Source organism: Buceros rhinoceros, unplaced genomic scaffold, assembly GCF_000710305.1.
Source record: "Buceros rhinoceros silvestris isolate BGI_N320 unplaced genomic scaffold, ASM71030v1 scaffold260, whole genome shotgun sequence".
Lineage (NCBI taxonomy): Eukaryota > Metazoa > Chordata > Aves > Bucerotiformes > Bucerotidae > Buceros > Buceros rhinoceros.
The window spans coordinates 2,234-19,997 of NW_010391088.1; the positions used below are offsets into that span (position 1 = coordinate 2,234).

Genomic DNA, 17,764 nt, shown 5'->3' on the forward strand with positions numbered 1-17,764 from the left:
ATCGGGAGCTGACTGCCCTGTCCCTGATATCACGCGTCCCTCAGCCGCTGTGTTTGTTGACATTGCTCCTTCTCCCGTGGATTGGCTCTGTGGCCTCCACGTCACCCAGACACGAGTCCCAGCCGGTTGGCACAGCCGCTGTGCAATGCCTTCTGGGTGCTGTAGTCTGCTCGCAGCACCCTGGGGCTCCCTCGCTCCCCGTGTCCCTCTCCGATGGAGCAGGGGCATACGGTGCGGCGCTGCCAGGGGCTGGGTCCTTGGGAAGTGTGGTGATGCCTGGCGTTTTGGCAAGAGGTGGATGTAGGGGGGTTCAAGCTACTGGGAAGGGGATTGCTTCTTGGAAATACTCCTTGGGTGAGAGGCCAGCTGAACGTTGCTCCCAAAATACCCTTGAGAGCAGTGTCCGCCTTTGACCCCATGCAGAGTAGCTTGGAGAGCTGGGGAAGGTGCCTCTGGGCACAGGCCACTTGGGGCTTTAGATCTCGTGTTTTTTCATTCCCCTCTGTACCTTCTAAGTTTACTTAATAACTTTTCAGTTGAGGGAGTGAGTGGCTGCTCCCGTGTTTCCTCAATAGTTTGCATTTGTATGAAGCATTATGCTGCTGGATTTGTTTATTGTAGATCTTTCAAAACCTTTGTTCATGTTCTGTTCCTTGCCGGGTGGTAAGCAGCTCAAAGACACTTCCTGCAAAAGGAGTGATTTCATCACTGTTACATCTGCAGACCTGCATTTTCCTCCTTAGGTGATGGCAAATGAGCTTTAGTTAAATTCTGTGTGTAGCGATGTAGCCTATGAGATACTAGCAAGAAGCTGTGTAAGATACCACAGAACAGGAACTTGAGAAATGGTCCTGGGCTCAAGGCATGCCCAGGTATTTGTTTAGTTACCAGCTTTGCAGAGAGTCCTTGTGTGACTTGGGTGGTTTGATTTCTTGGACAAACAGAGATGACTGTAGGTGGCCTTGGACCTTAACTAGTGCTGTAACTGTAGATGTTATATAGTTTAGGGTGTGGAGTCTCCTCTGGTGTAAGGTGATCAGTTGTCAGACACAGCCTGGTGTGGTCCACTCGTTGTGTGTGTAATGAGTCTGAACGTGTGGCCCTGCAGTGTCTTGGCTTAGGAGTTGTATGAGAGTAAATTATCTGCAGAGGGAGAAGTGCAGTGCTGCGGAAGGCTGGCTTCTACCCCCTTTCCTTACTTTGTGGAAAAGACTGCTTAGTACTCACCTTGTTCTCTGAGACAAGATCCACTACTTCATTCATAGCTGTGTATATATTTACTCTTTAAAATGTCATAGTTGCTGTTAACTGAGCCCTTTCTTCTAGGCTTTCTAAAACAGACGAGGTTTATTCTTGTGTTACAAAATCACAGAGCAAAAAAGGAAAAAATATTTCCTGTGAATCTTAATGTTGCCCTGTAGCTTCATCTGTCTTTGCATTTTGTGCCGTCTCTTCCTCTGCACCTCCTGGCAACAGCGACTTTAACTTTTACTCACATGTTCCTTACACCCAAGGAAATGGTTGCCAAAACCACAGCGGCTTCAAGCAGGTGATTACACCCACTGATGCTTTAGTTCACATTTTCCTGGTTAAAAGCTAATGCTAACCAGGCCTCATACAACTCTAGATTTTTGAGGTAACGCCAGATTTGTCCCAGACAGACACTTGCAGTGCTGACAGCTGCTCTCACCCTGGCACGCTTATTTTATCCTTCAAATCCAGGAAAATTGCTGTGTTCCTTCTTGTTTCATAGATCTTTGTGATATCAGCTCATAAATAACGACAAAATAAGAAGCTTCTGGTGAATGTTTAATGCATAAAAGTGCAGTGTCTGGACTTTTATAGGTTCCCCCACTGGAGTCCTAAGAGCAGCATCATTACATGAGAATGGCTCACAAACTAAAATATGCATATTCCCATTATTATGTGCTCATGTATTAATGAGAGGTGCTGTTGAATTGTCTAGGAGTCTAAAGTGAGAACCTCTGCTCAAAAAGGACAAATCACGTTGCATTGCGTTTCTAAAAGGATTGTCTGTTTAGTGTCTGTATGAGGTTGTGGTGTGACTCTTTCCTAGGCACAGGAGATGCTGGCATGAAGAAAAAATCGTGTTCCACTGTGCGTGGAGTGCATTAGTTGCTACTGAACAATGGGTGACTCCTCAGCTGGCTTGCAGAGGGGCTGGTGTTGAGGGGAATACAGCAGTCTCAAGGGCCATCGGGATACCAGAAGTCTTTTTTACTCTGAGGACAGCTGAATGAGCTCTTGTTCTTTAAGGTGGGAGTTAGTGACAACGAGGATATGAATAATGGTTTCCACTGGATAGGGACTTGGTCTGGAAATGAAGTTTCTTGGAAAAGAGATTTCCAGAGCTCTGAGGATCAGCTTGTCTCTTCATGCATGTTGACTGAAGACTTAGCAGAGTGTAGTCTGGTGTATGGGACTTGCTTCAGATTCTTTGGTGACTCAGGACGTTGAATCTGAGATCAGAGACCTTTTGATTAGCTAAGGGCATTCAGTGGTAGGAAGGTAACTCCTGAACTTGTCGGATGCTGGGAGCACTGTGCACTAGACGGCATCTTCAGTGCTAGTAGGAAGTAGGTTCTTACATGTAAACTAAGTTCTTTGGGGCAGTGGGAGGTCATGGGTATGTTTTCTTCCCTCTACTGTGCCAGGTGCCCCGGGAAGGTTGGTTGAACACATATCTACTGAAGATCTCAGATTTGGCCATGTTGGTGCTAGGGCGGAAAATCTATTCCTGGACATAAATCATGCTTTGGATATTAGAAAGTGTTTTTCTGCATCAAATAGGAAGGAGGATTATTTTACTGGCACGTTTTCCCTGGTTGTGTGCTGTGATCTGAGCTTGCTTCTTAAAGCAGCCTAGCTATGACTGTGCTTGGGTGGGTATCGGGTGGCTTTTGTTGTGTTTGGTTTTCTCCTAGTTCTTGTGCAGGCGGTAGAAACGTAGCTGTTAACATCACACAGGGCATTGCGCTGCTGAGTTTCTGGCTCAGCCTAGGTTTCCTGAGGGTCTACTTTCCATAATTGTGTCACGTTGGCTTATTGTACTCACCAGCTTGGGATGAGCTGAGATAATGCTTAACTCACTCATGCAGTACAGGCTCACCAAAAATACTCGTGCTGGGATGACTGTATCACCTTGAGCTGCTGGAGAACATGGGGTCCTTGCAGTACAGTTTTTCTTGTGTGTTTGGATTAAGGCATGGGTGGCAGAACAAACGCTGCTCAGCTTAATGATCAGTCGCTCTGGGCTGGTCTTGAGAGCCAAGGAATAACAGACTTGTTCTCTTGTTGCTGTGTAGAAATTCCTTGTGATCAATAGGACCACGGCTGTTGGGCTGTGATGTGCTGTGTGCACCATCACCTTTTCCAACATGGAGCCTTTAGCTGCTAGTCAGCATCTTGTGTACGTGCCTCCTGCTGTCCCCTGGGACCTTAGGCGCTCCGTGTACAGCAGTGTCCTTTGGTGTGCCCTCCAGCACCGCTCGCTTCTGCTGCAGTGCTTTGCCGATGAGTCTGTCAGATGAATCAGTGTTGCTGCAGTGTTACCTCCTTGCCTTGCCACCTCTTGTGCCACCTAACGCAGGATCTTCTGTTCTTCAGGCACTGCTGTTTGGGTGCCCTGTCTTGGGAGACAGGGCTCCACTGGGACACTTAATGACTAAGGAGGCACTCCGTGTCTGTGAGATCGCACTCCTGAGGTCAGGCTGCCTGCCTCATTAAATCCTGTTTTAATTCCACCCCTGAGCAATGCTGGCAGGTTGCCTGGTGAGTGGGTGTAAAGTGCAGACCTCTCTGAACTGCCGAGCAACCCTCTTTCTGTTTGCACTGTGGACAAGAATGGGGTGTCTGCTGTCCTGCTCCGTCAGCATCCTCACATCTGTTGAAGGGAGTCACTCCGTTACTGAAGGCTGGATCTGGATTAATTTAGAGCAGGAAGGGAAAAGGACAAAAACTCAACCACCCTCTGCCAGTATTTTTGTAGGATGCAGCTTGAGAGTTTAGTGGACCAGAATGGATATGTTTATGCAGAGGAGAGAATTTCATCGTCTTGAACTTCTATTTAATGTTGGTTTCGCTAGCTGAGTACCCCACTGCGCAGGTCACAGAAACATCTAGCAAATGCTGACCACTAAATATAGACCTCAGAGAGTCATGGCCTTTTTTTAGAGGGAGTGGTCTTGCTGCATTTCTGAAATTATGATCACTGTTTTACTCATCCTGTGTGTAAAGCACATACCTGCGTTCGTCTCACATGATTACGATGTCATGGAAGACTGGCGACGAGGAAGTTAATAGGCTCTAAGGCTCCTGTGGAAGGTAGCATTACTCAGACTATAATGACAGATTAAGGAATGTTTCCCAGGAGTAATCAGAAACTGGTAGGCTGTTGTGCTCGGATTGATAGCAAAGCTCTGGTAATGGCTGAGGTGCTATTCGTGCTGCTTTTCTTGAAGCTCCATCAGTGCTTCCATTATGAAAATTTCCACTGTTTAAATCCTTGTGATGATTTGGTTGGAGTGAGCAAAGCAAGGAGGTGGAGATTTGGAAGACGGACAGAAAGAGGTGCCTCCTAATCAGTGACTGGGTGGGTTTGAATTCAGATGAAGAGCCAGTGTTTGAATTTCTTTCAAATATTTACAAGTCCAAACCAAAGCAAATTAAAAGATGTGTATTTGTGTATGGACTGAACTTGACCCTAAACTGTGAAATTGCAATAAAACTATGTTTCAAAAGCTTGAACGTATTAATGCTGAAGCATGTGGAGAGAATTGAGGTTGTGGTTGACTTTCATGTATCCTCCTTTCCTCTCCCTTTCCTGCACCTCTGGCCTTTCCACCTTTTGATATCAACCAAAAAGCCTTTACACAAGATGCAAACGCAGGGTTGGGTTTGGTGGTGGGAATCTGAGCTGAATCCAGCTGGCTCTGGATTGCTTTGGGGAAACTCCTAGAGAAGCTCTGGTCCTCTGAAGTGGATGTGGGTCTTCTGTGAGGCAGACTGTCTTCATAGCATGCAGTGAGATCCAGGGAGAAGCTGAACGCAGGGGTGGTCGGCAGAGGTGGTGGTCTGTGATCTGCAAAGTCAGGGAGAGGTTTTTGGGTTTTTTGTTTTCAAAGTAAGTATGGACTTTGTTTTCCATTGGTTGGGTGGGGTTTGGGGGGTTGTTTTTTTTTTTGTTGGGTTATTTGTTGCTGTTACTATGTAGCAATAGTAAATGGCAAACTTGAGGGAAAGTGAGTATGAGTGATGTGGACTTCCAAAGCAATGTTTCTTAGGTACAGACCTAAACGTACTTTGCTTAAGAGAAGCCATCTTAATTCTCTTCAGATGGTACAGTTCCTCTCCGAGAAACTTAATAATAAATGTCCACAAAAGAATCCAGGGAAGAGCCCAGCCAACAGATGGCTTTAGAACCTCTTTTAAGCTTAGTGCATAGCAAAGAGGTGCTTTCACTGTGTGATGTCTCCCGCTTTATGATGTGCGGGCCTTGAATAGCACCATGAACATAAAGAGGTGCTGTCAAAATGCCAAGTGAGGATCTAAGCTGCGCTTATTTATTAAGCAAGGTTGTTTCAAGGGGGGCTGATAGGAACGAATCAAACTGTGCATCGGTGGTTGCTTAGGGCAATAATGTTCTGTCTGGCTGCAGGAGCACCTGGCTTGTCTCCTAGCATCAGAATAACAGGAGGAATTAGGTCAACTGAGCTGGCATGCTAGAGATCAGCCAGACAGTGTGGTTCTGGTGGGGCGGACAAAAGATGCAGAATTTTAAGTCATTAGAGAGATCCTATTTAGCAAAGCATCTTACACCGCCAGGAAGGGAAAGCCTCCCAGCCGGCTCCGTAGATGCTGGTGGCCCAGAGTGTGAGAGCTGCTGGTGTGGTGGGAAACGCCACGGATGGCGGTGGAGGTGGTGTCAGGCAGGGCTGGGATGGGTTTGGAGCACACAGGCTGTGTGTTCCCTAGGCGTGTGCTGCCCAGCAGCGCTGTGCACAGCGCTGGGCACTTTCTCTCTGGAGGTTCTTCATTTGTGTTTGATGTTTTTTCATTTAATTGGAAACTGTATTCAGCATGTTAAATATGTTAAAACATGCTCAGTTCTCTCTTTTTAAATACTGCAGATTCAAGCTCATGTTATGCTGGCTTTTCTCCCTCTTAAATTTTTATTTGAAAGAAAACCCATGGTTTTTTTCTTTAAACTTTTTGTTATAACATCTTTGTGCTGTTTGCTTGTTTTATTAAATCTGGTAAATGAAGGATGAAATAAATGGATGTAAAAGAGACCTGCAGAGGCCAGTCAGCCATACAGCTACCACAGAAAACCCCGCAGAGTTTGGGCCTCTCATTTCCCAAGTTGCTTGAGCAAAAATCTCCTGCAGGGTATCAGATTGTTCGGGATACATGCCATTAAAAAACCAAGCCATTCCTGACTTTAGTAGAATTGGTTCTAAAATCAAACTTCTGGACTGAGCCGATTTGTACGTCTCTTGGTATGTGTCAATGAGTGTGTGATTAAAGCTGGAACGTTCATTCCCACAGCCTGCCTTATCCACCTCGACCCACAGCACTCCCCCCACTACTCCTGCTCTTTGGGCAGGCTCATAAAATGCAACTTTGTGGTATGCAAGGATTTCATTCCAGTACATGTGACTGAGCTTAAGGATATGGGGAATTCAACCTTAAATGTTCATTTTATAATAAGACTGTGATACAGAAAGGAGATGAAAAATAAATACAGAAGGGCAAATCAGATCTTCAATATTCTCGTCATTGTTTTGAGAATGCTGAAGTTTCCTGTCTGGATAGCATTAACGTAATGCATTGCTCTTAGCAGAAAGAAGCTTGCTTTCATTTAAAGAAGCATCAAGGTCTTTCTCCATCTGTTGGCAAAGGGCTAGTTACTTCTTTCCACTCCATGTCAGAAAATCCAAACTCTTCAGGATTCTGCTGCTTTGTTCCTCAGCAGTCTCTTATCCCTGCTGGGCTGCTGCCTACAGAGGTGACCTGTGCTCCATGGGGGGCACAGACTGGTGTAGGTGGTGCAGCACTATCTCCAGAACGAACCTGACTGCTGTAGGAGGTGATGGCTTTTCAGTGTCACGGCAACATGAGTCTTCCACTTGCTCTGATGCAATTTTTTGGTCTCACCTTGAAACTCTGTGACGCTGGAACCTGCCGCTTTGCCTCTCTGCTCTTACTGTGACGTTGATCCTGTGTTGGGTTCTGTGGTTAGGCTCAGATGCAGCTCTCAGCTTTGACTTGCTGTAGTGTGCTGCTCTGCAGAGACCCGTTCTGCCTCCAAAAGAGAGTCATGTTTTCCTGGTTGAACTCTCTGCCAGTGCTGTAGCCATCAGTCATCCAGCAAGTTCTGAATCTCAGGGCTTTGATCAAGGTCTGCAGGAACTTCTGTGAAGCCAACAGCAGACTGCCCAGTCCGTGGGGAGGTGACAGCTGGCCACTCTGGAGATAGAGAGGAGAAGAGAGCTGGGGCTGGTTTGAAGGAAGTTGCAGAAGGCTCATGTCTGGTGGGAGTTTCTTCAAGTCACCTGAAGATCTAGCTGTCCTACCATTTGTTCATAGTGGTGTTAGTTTCCTGGCAAAAAGTAGCTCCACAGACATGACATTGTCTTATTTGTTTTTTAATGTTGTGCAGTCAGATTTTAGGACTGTTGCCAGGGGGATGGGAAGTACTTTCCCTCCCTTCCTGAAGCCTGTGTAGAACCAGAGGATAGCTTTCCTGCTGTTTTCAATCTGTCCTGCAGTACAACCTGTCCTAAAACAACTCCTCTATTTTATAAGCAGAGGATATCGTAGTGCCTGGAATGGGGTATCACTGGCCCTTGGCATCATTGTTCTTCTGGTCCTACAGAAATCCGCCAGTTGCAAGGCTGGCCATAAGCCTCTCCTGTGCTGCAGGGCCTCCCTTCTGCTTGCCTTGTGCCTGGGCTGGTGCTCCCCATCCTGGAGCAAGCTGACAGGTCTGTAGGAAGCAGAATGCAGTCATGAGCCAATGCAGAAGTCAGGGGGTGTCTCTGAGACTTGCTTCTTGTGCTCATTCCCTGGGATCTACACAAAGAAATTAGGAGCCCTCATTCTTTTGGGGGTTCAAAGATCTGCTGACTGTGGAAATAACACTTTTCAGTCAGTAGCAGTAGGTTTTATTGCTGGACCTGGATGTGCCAGAACGGACAAAGATACTGAGTAGACTGTTCATTGCTTGCATATCATCTCCTAAATCGTACTTACATGTGACTGCTTCTGTAACCAAGATTTTCACTTCCAGCATAGTCTATACACAAGAGGATTGGCTGCTGGTTACTTACAGTGTGCTAACCCTTTTGGTGCAGGGACTCACCGGCTGCACAACTTGAATCCCAAAAGTCTGTCCTCAAATGTGCTTTTGTCTGGCTGTGAAGGTGTGTCTGAGTTGGAGAGGTATTTTGTGGTGTTGTGTGTCTGTGCAGAGAGGAAATTATACTGCAGTGAATGAGTACCTTCTTTCCTCCTTTTCTTCCTTCATCTGAGTTAATTGTTGTCTTCTGAATTGGAAACCTGCTTGAAACCTTCCTGAGTTCTCATTGGTAAGGTTCAGAAGGGCTGAAGAGAACAACCAGGGCAACAGAACAGAAAAACACAATGGGCTCTGACATGTGTTTTTTCTTTCCATGTGAGGTCAAAAGGCATGTGAATGTCTTCTAGCTATTTGCTTTAGATCTGTTTTCCAAAGGGTGAGCAATGGAAGGTGCTCCCACAGTTCAGATTGATGTTACTATTGTCTTTTATCTTGCTTCCATTCAAATAGTTGTGTTGAGAGGATCCTTGCATAGCACGACAGTTTTCCTTCCCCTCTTTGGAGGTTAACCTGCTGAAGCCAAGCTGTGAGCCGGAGTGAAATAATACTGAGAGATGTTACTGTCTGGGAGGTTTCCTCCCTCTCTTGGATGGTGGGTTCTGTTTTCCGAGCCCAGCTGACTTGTGAGCCCCTGCCTTAGCTAGATGCTTTCTGGGTGCTCTTGGTATAGGAATTGGTTTCTCTAAAGCAAAATTATGTTTGTTACAGCCCATGTTTGTGACTGCAGTGCCACTGTCAAAAGAGCAATGACAAAGACCGTGGGCTAAAAGGACGCTGGCTCTGTGAGATCCTACTGGCAAAACAGGAGGATGTGCTGCAGAGAATGGGGAAAGTAGCATGAAAAAAAAAAACAACACAGAGCAGAAAATCTTAACTTTCGGTTGGTGTTGAGTTTATCTTCCACTGTCAGACCCTCAGCCTCATTGTATGCTTCTGCTGTGTTGGTACAATTGATGAGCCCTCACCCTGTTTAGAGACCTGTGTGTGGCGATTATCTTTGCTTGGCAGCTGCTCCGGGTGGTGTTGGAGAGGCAGGGTGGAGCAGCGCTTGGTGGATATCTTCCGAGAGGTACAAAACAGGAACCTCTGCCATCGGGGGCAGGCCAGCAAACAGGTGGTGGTACAGGAGAGTGACAAACCCAGCTTGGGTGACTTGAGCCCATATAGCTCCTCTGCTGTAGACAGCAGGGGCCTTCTCAGCCATGGGGTGCTCAGCACATGGGTGTACAGTGGAGCTATGATCATCTTTGACGTGTTGCTCCTGCATCCCTGTCTTCGCTGGTTTTACCCCAGTGTCTGTTACAACTGGTCCCGCACAGAATGGCGAGAACACTGCGCTGCTGAGAGAGTTTTGGGTTGCTGTGTAATTTAACTGTAACTTCTTTCCCTTCCTAATTTGGGCGCTGGGCTAGAGTGCAGGGGAGGATTTCTCTGAGGAAGTTTCCTCTCGCAGACTTCATAAGCTGTGGTGGGAGGATGACTCTAGCTGTGGGTACACCCAGACGTTTCCCTTTGGACACACCTAAACACACACTTTCCAAGAAGAGGATCATGCCACCTTCCAGTATGGGTGGAGAGAAAATTTAAAGGGAGACAGGACTGCTGAGCCTTGATGTCAGCAACGCCATCCCTCCCAGTGTCCCAGTAAGGGATTTTAACACAACAATGTCCTGGGGTGATTTATGCTGGGCTGCTAAACAAAGTTTCTTCATTTCTTCGTGCTCTGTCAGCAGATGTGTGTTATTTGTAGACAGTAGAGGCTGTTGCCTATTTTTACACTCAATTAAATTGTAACTTCATCGCTGGGGCCTCTGCTGCAAGAGCTGTGAGTCAGGCAAGGATCCAGACTGATTAATTATCAGCTTAATGTCTTTGGCAGAGGCCTTTTGGTGCTGTTGTGGAGCGTGGTCAGGGTACTGCTGCGCTTTGTGATGAGAGGAGAAGTTAGGGGGGTTGCCTCTGTGCTGTTTCCTCATCAGGCTTGTTTAGTGACAGGATTAGCCTTGGCTGCACAGACTGGCACTTGTCAGTAAGAGGTCCAGAGGAAATTATCTGTAGCGCTTCTTGGACATAAGCCTCTGCAGAAATAAAACAAACTAATATTATTCTTGTTACTGATGTGAAAATGAGTGGGTTGGGCATTTTCTTTCTTTGCAGAGAGACTAGTAGCCTGCAAATTTTGGCGGGGAGTATTTTCTTCCTTGTTAACGAACAAATCATAAATACTGTAGAAGGCTGAAAGCAGAAAAGAAAGAGTTTCTGCTGCTGAATCAGCTTGAGAGAAGTCCATCAGCCCGTCTGAGAAACCAGAAGTCTCTTCAGACACTTGTATTCATTGTAACCGCAGTAAACTACTGGCTGAAGGCTTTTTCCAAACAAGAGCTTGTTTCCAGGGCTCTTACTGAAATAAATGTTTAGTTCTTTGGCAAAATTCCTATAAATCTTTTTCTGGTAAGTGGGTCTTGAGAGGCTGAAGTTGCAAATGTGGAAGTTGTGTCATCTCTGCTACAGGCGTCTGCGATCTGAAAATACACTTGCTTAATGTTCCTTTGCTGTGGTGGGTGTGCGTGCAGCAGTGGAGAGTGTTTCCTAGTAAGGCTTGAATGCTCACAGGGTGCTGTTGCCAGTGGGTGGCTGGGAGAGCCACCTACTTCTCTCCCAGAAGCCTTTCCGGCATTGCCCTCTTATCTCTTCACCCTTCGGTGGTGGGATAAAACCACCAGCCAACAAGGTCACTTTGTTGCTGGGGAGGTTGAGCAGAGCATCTCCCTTGCCTGTGCAGGTCCTTATTTAACCCTTGTCACTGTGTGCACTGGCTGACAAAAATCAATGACTTGCTTGATGATGTTTGTTTTCAGAGTCTTTAAATAACATACAGTGGAAAAACAACCCAGCTGTATGGTGTACATTAGCTGTTGGCTAATAACTTAATACAAATATCTTTTGGACTTTGTTTGTGTAAGCTAGACTTCCTCTTCATTTTCTGTGTGGGTAATAACATATTAAGCTTCCCCAAGCCCTGCTGGCGCTATACATAGTAATTCGTAGAGTTACTGAGCTGCAATGATCACAGCCTGTTTAGATGAGAAGTGTCGATGAAAAAATCTTGCTGTGGCAGAGGTGAACTCGTTGTGGGCTGCAAAAACCACTTCAGGCACTTCCTCCATGCCCAGCAGTTGCCCTGTAGTGAGCTCCATGGCCTGCAGCCCCGCAGTCATTCCCCAAGCAGCTGCATTGCGCTGCTGGCATGTCCTCACCTCTTCTGGTACATCTGAGGTTGTAGCCTGGGTGTTTTTCTTAAACCTTGACCTTCCACTGTTCTTGCTAAGGACAGCAGGAGCTGGTGGGCTTTGAACACTTTGAAAATTGCCCCCCAGCGCTTTGTCATGTGCAAAACTGGTGGTGATGCCTGGGGTTTTCTTCTTGCGCCGCTTCTGTCCTTCTAACCACAGAATGGTTTCCCACTTAATCTGCAATGTCTGTGAAAGTGGATGAAGTATCACAGGGAGTTGCTTTACGGCCGAACAAGGGGACTTTCAAAAAGCTTGTCTGGGCTTGGCAGTTGTAAGAGCCAGGTATGACCACCCCTGGTGTTTGGTGAATACTTGAACCAGAGGAGCCATGCGAGGCTGCTGAGCTGCTTGGTGCCTTGAGCCCACCCAGGGAAAGTGCATGCAGCTGTAGCCTGAGTCTCACACATCACAGGTAGTTTGACTTCCTCCCTTCTGCCCCATTTCCTCCTACCGGTCTTCCAGCAAGGATCTGGAAACTCAAATTTCACATTGTGAGGTTAAACGAGGACTGCAAGAGAAGTGGTGGGAGGTGCTCAGAGCATTGTCAAGGGCAGTCAATTTGGTACAGGCTTGACAGGCGGTGGGAGTCCTGTGGGCAGACCAAGATGAAGGGGGCTGGGAGCAGGCAGTGAAAACTGCTTGGAAACTAAAAACGCTGGTGGAGTGGATGCTGGGGCTTTCGAAATTGCAGTTGTGCTCGGAGAAGGAATCAGGCAGGCAGGTGTCTAAACAGCCTTTAAGTAAAGACGTGCTGCCCTGGAGCTATGGAAATGGAGTGAATTCTCTTGCTCTGCCACTGCTTTCAGAGCTTCTCCACTCGCCCAGGTAATTGCTGCTTGCGCTTGCCCAGGACCGAGCCCTGAGCTCAGGAGCGACTTCTAGCATGTACATCTCTTACATAGCCTGTCTGCTTCTGTTTGACTTCTGTTTCAGTAAGAGAATTTATTGTTCACCCTTTTGGGTCTACCAAGGTTGAACACCTGGCTGGTTTCATGTGTGTGCTCTGCTAGTGGTTTGGCGGCTCTGCTAAACGAGTGCCAGACAGCCGCTGGTGTCAGCGTGTGTGGAGCAGCCAGCAGAGTTCTAACGCAGCTCCATGGTGCTGTATGGTTGTGGAGCACTTCTCCGCAGTATCTTGAACTTGTACAGTGTCTGTGCTACCCTGTACACGCTTCCTAAGGCCAGGGAGCCGGTGGAGAAGAACTGCTAAGGCTGAAGGCAACCTCTCAAGATTGTAAGAAGCATCACAGTGCACCACCCATAGCAGGCTTAGGAAGACAAGCATTTGGCCTGGTCTTGGCTGGTGTTGACCTCCATGAGAATGCAGAAAGCTTTAGCCACCCAATAATAGCACTCTGGTGTAGGTAGAAAGTGATTGGTCAATGTTGCATTTTTGACCTGAGATCTTCCCTTTTGCCCTCAAATTAGTGGGGTTGACTTGCAGGTCCCAAAGTTGTGTTGCTCTTATCTGTCTGTTGAGACTAGCATTGCTCATCACTGCTATAGCTGCTGTAATGGGCCAAGTTAAATGTGGAGGTGATTAAGCTCTAAGATAGTGGTGTGCCAGCATCTGCATTGCATGCCACAGTTAATCGTAAAAGCCAGAATGGAACATGAAGACCCAAGCCACGATACAGGAGATCTGCTTGGTGGAATAGGTGCACAAAGAATTAAATGCTGAAATACCTGGCATTTTCGAAGTAAGCAGTGCTCTAGGAATTGATCTGTAATGAAGTTTTACCCCTCTTTACTCTGAATCAGAGCACAGTTTACCTCTTTAAAAAGAAATGTAGCAGCTTTAATGCATGTGAAATATTTCAATGCATAAATATTTTGTTTTTCCATTTTCTTTCTCCAGGAACTGGCAAATTCTGTCTACTTGGTTATGGAGGTAAGTGTGTCTATTATTTTCTCCATCTTTTTCACCTTTTTTCTCTCTTTTTTTCTTTGAAACTTGGTTAAAGCAGACCAGCCTGTTATGCCAGTAGTGCTCTCTGCTCAGTCTCACCTGTGATGCCTTTGCAGCTGCATGCCTCTGAGAACTGGAGCAGTGTGGGTGAAGGCAGCAGCCAGGGTAGTTTGCATGTCACTGGTGTCAGAATGTTGTGCTGGCACGGGTTTAATCAGTTGGACATCTTACCTCAAGGGTCAAATGGGTGTTACTGGGTAGCATCTGCTTCGGAGAGAGATGGAAAGTAAATTTTCTTTGCACACCTTAGCTGCAAAGCTTTTGAGTATTTTCTTTCCTCTGCAGTCCTCGCTCTGAGGTCTTGTTAACTTTCCTTAATGATATGGAATGTGACATGGGGAATTTCAGTTTTCAGTGGCAGCTGCTCACAGGCCTTCTTCAACCAGCTTTCTGCTGGTCTTTCCAGCGGTGACCCCCCCACTTTGTCTGGTTTTATCTTTCTCCCTGATAACGCCTTCACACGGATGTGTGCACACAAAAGCTGGTTAATGCTGGTGCATCGTAGTGCAAAATAACGTGCAGGGGAAATGGGATCGAGGAGGAACCTACAGAAATGCTGGGGTTTTTTACCTGCCAACCTCTGAATACACACTTTGACATGTATGATTCATTTATGTTTAAATACCATGGTAAGCCTGCCACCCTAGTGAAGAGTTCACTGTTTTTCTTGTTAATCTCTGGTTCACCTTGCATTAACTGAGCTTTCTCCTCTGTTTGCAGTACTGTAATGGTGGTGACCTGGCAGACTATCTCCACAGTAAGTAGAATAGTATGGAGAATATCCTCTGTATTCACAAGAAAACACTGCCTGCTTTGGCTCAGTAAAGTTGCTGGGGTTTGTGGAAGGTCTAAGTAAGCAGATGGTGTATCTTTTTTTTCAATTCCTGCAAAATAAACAGAGTATCACTGTTCCTTTTCTAAGAGGTTCATCCTTGATAATAAATTGAAAACTGGGAATCCACGGCAATAAAAGCTGGTCTTGTAGTCTTTCCCACGTAGGTCAGCGGTGACTGTTGTCAGTAGTTACGTATTTTAGTTATAGATTTATAGGTTTAGTTATAGATTACACATGTTTCAACACTACTAGTAGCATGGTTTCTCTTTTTCCTGATCAGTAGAAAAAGGCTAATTATATTGAAGTCTTGCAGTTCTGTGGGGTTGGCTTAAAATAAGATCCCAAGAGTGTTACTTCACTTTCTCTAGCTTGTCCCTTAAGGCTGTTCCCACATCTAGGACAGAACCGGTTTCTTACTGCAGTGTACTGAGGGTGACAGTGGTGTGGCCGGTAGTGTTGTGAGGGCGACCTTTGGGGTCTTTGGTGCCTTGAACCTTTTGGTGAGACTGAAGTGTGTCTTTGCCATCAGGTGTATGGAAACACGCTTTGTGTGTCACCCAGCGGTATTGCTGGCGCTCAGGCTTCGATCTCCCACGCTGTTTTTCAGTGCAGCCCCCTGCACAGGTACAGGATTGTGGCTGGACCACACTGCACCCAGTACCTAAGCAGTACTGGGATGGCATCTGGAACAAGTCGCTTAGCTGCAGCCAGACACAGACCTTACTTTCCGTTGGCCTGACTGTATTTTTTTTCGTTCTTTAATGTAGCTTTTGTGTTTTGCATGTTAACTAGAAGAGTACTTAATGTGAAGAGACAGCTTTAATCTCATTTCATGTGTGGCTTTGGGTCATGGCTAAACAAAGTTTGTTCACATTGTTCAGATTAAAAGCTAGTCAGCTGGATAATACTTCAGGCTCCTAATCTGAGCTACATGATGCCTGGAAATGGCAAAAGTTGAAAGATTAAAAGCTAAATTTACATCTTCCTTACAGCTGGTGTTGATATCCTTAGAATGATGATTTGGGGCTTGATGCCAGTAGCGTACCCTGTTCATACAGGGTAATGAATTAATTATGCACTTTAATACTTAGGATTTAGTACTTGAAGAAAAATGAAGGAATATCCTGCCTTTCATGTGTTTTGTTTAAAATTTAGGTGAGACAGGAGTGACAGGTGTTTTATTTTGAAAATCCAGGTTTAGTCTGCTTTGTCTTAGATTAGTCGTGGTGGTTTGCATCTGGGTATTGCTGTGCTTTAAAGGAGCATCTTGATGGTGGTGGAACATTGTTACGAATACCAAGGCAAAATGGTTTCATATTTGGTGCCGCCTTTTCTCCTTGAGTACAAGTGCAAATTTTAATAATGAAATGTTTTAAAAAATAGTCAAACTCCAGTTTTACCAATGCATGGGCTTTGAAAGCTGAAGTTTTTAGGTTTTGTGCACAGGAAATTAACTTTGGTGTTCAAGCACTGGGCTGTGTGCTCTAGTCGTCAAAGCTGCATACATAAACAAGAACACAGCTTCTGGCTGAACGACTTACAGAAATGTGGGTTTAGAGAGAATCTTCCTATTTGTGCTACTGCTTCTCAGCCTGTATTGTTGTTTTCCCCCTTCCACCACCCACCAAAACAAAAGTAGTATACTGTGCAGTAGATATGCTATTCATACAGCTCACTTACACGAGGAACTGGTGTCTAGCTTGGGAAAGTGCCGAACTGCGTTTTTCAAATACAGTGCAGCTTTACCCCAGTTTAATTGGTTTGACTGTTGCTTAGGCAAGGCTTGATCCTTCCTTGCCTGAGTTAATTTGAAAAAATTACCTGTAGCTCTGTTTTTACCAACAAAATATCTTACCTTGACAACGGTGAAAAGCAGCTGTCATGACTGGGGTTATCTCTTCTCCCAGTTTCTGCAGGTGCCCTGGCTCCTTTTGACGGTAATGATTTTTTCCTGAAAGCTCATTTTGGAAAGCTCAGATTTCTTCCAGGGCGTTCCACTGGTATGCAGGAGGCTCATCTCTATTGAGCGGTTATTGTGCTGCTTCAGTTATTTTAATAATTGCATGATGGTATTTAATTGCAACATCTACTTTCCCACTGACTCTTCAGTCGTTTTTGCTGCTGGTTCCTGTAGCACCTGTGCAAGCTGCGCATGCAGGTCCCCTGTTTCTCATTGAATGAGTTGCTTGTAAGCTTCCCCGTCTGTTCCGCCCTCTAATTACCAGCATTAGGTAATAAGGTAATTTGGTGTTGAATCCAAAGCACTCTACTTGTCCTCACAACTGAAAGACGTGCGTACGGGCACGTTTCAAGCCAATATGCGTTTCAGCTGGGTTACGCTGTTGGTCAGCCCCATCTTTGACACAACCCAAGGTTGTGTGTGTTCTAAGTGCAACTTCTTATGATGTTGTTCTTTAATGGTACAACGCAGTTGCTCTTCTGATAGTTCTGTGTGGATGTTGCTTTCATTTAAAGCCCACCATAGGTTGTGTTTTGAGCTGAGAGTGACAGATTGCTACTGTGTGGCAGAGCTGAGGGAAGCATTGCAGAAATGACCATCCTCCTTATGGCAATAACTGAAATTCAATGGCCTTGGGTTCTCAGGAGGTCAGAGCAAGCTGATCTAAAATTTCTTCTTAAATTCTGTGAGTGGGCATTGACACAGGCTGTTATAAACAGTTTGTAAGTGCATATTCGTGACCTTTCTTAACATGCTTCTTGGAGAGCCCACCTCTCTGAAGAAAACTTCCTGTTAGAGCACTTCTTGGTTTGACCACACCACGTGCAAGCAGCTGTTGTCTGTCTAGTTCAACCCAAGTCGTGTGGGGACCCTTTTGCAAACAAGAGGTGTGAGGCACTGCTGTGTAATTTTTCACCCTCTGCAACTAAGTAAATAAAAAATACCTGTGATAGGACTAGACCTATCTGGAACAAGTCTTCTGTACAAGTCAGAAGACTTCGCAGGAGTCTCACTGGCCATGCTCTGTACGGGTGGAGCCAGCTTAGTTACAAGAAGGCCCAAAATAAGTCAGCTTGGTTTCTGACTTCAGTGCGATTTGGATTGGGCACATGTTAGAGATACTTGTGGCACCTGTGGTTAAGAGGAGAAGTTCTTTTTCCTAAATAACTTTTCCAAAATGATGTTGTCATGTAACGTCAGCAAGTGTACCCTAATGCAGCCGCCCTTGGATCAGCTGAGAAGGGCTGTTTACTACTATTTACCTGGCAGCCACTTGGCAGGTTGAACATTTCAGCACAAGTTGACCAGGGCACTTTTTAGATGGTTT

The 17,764-nt window shown here is 45.8% G+C and overlaps 1 protein-coding gene across 1 annotated transcript in view; it reads left to right on the forward strand.

Moving 5' to 3' along the window:
- ULK1 (unc-51 like autophagy activating kinase 1) overlaps window positions 1-17,764 on the forward strand; it is a gene marked incomplete at its 5' end in the record, with an annotated part of 77,765 nt that overhangs the window by 2,229 nt on the left and 57,772 nt on the right. Inside the window, 2 exon segments of the mRNA XM_010139937.1 lie at window positions 13,532-13,564; window positions 14,363-14,399. Of these exon segments, the coding sequence (XP_010138239.1) occupies window positions 13,532-13,564; window positions 14,363-14,399 (70 nt within the window).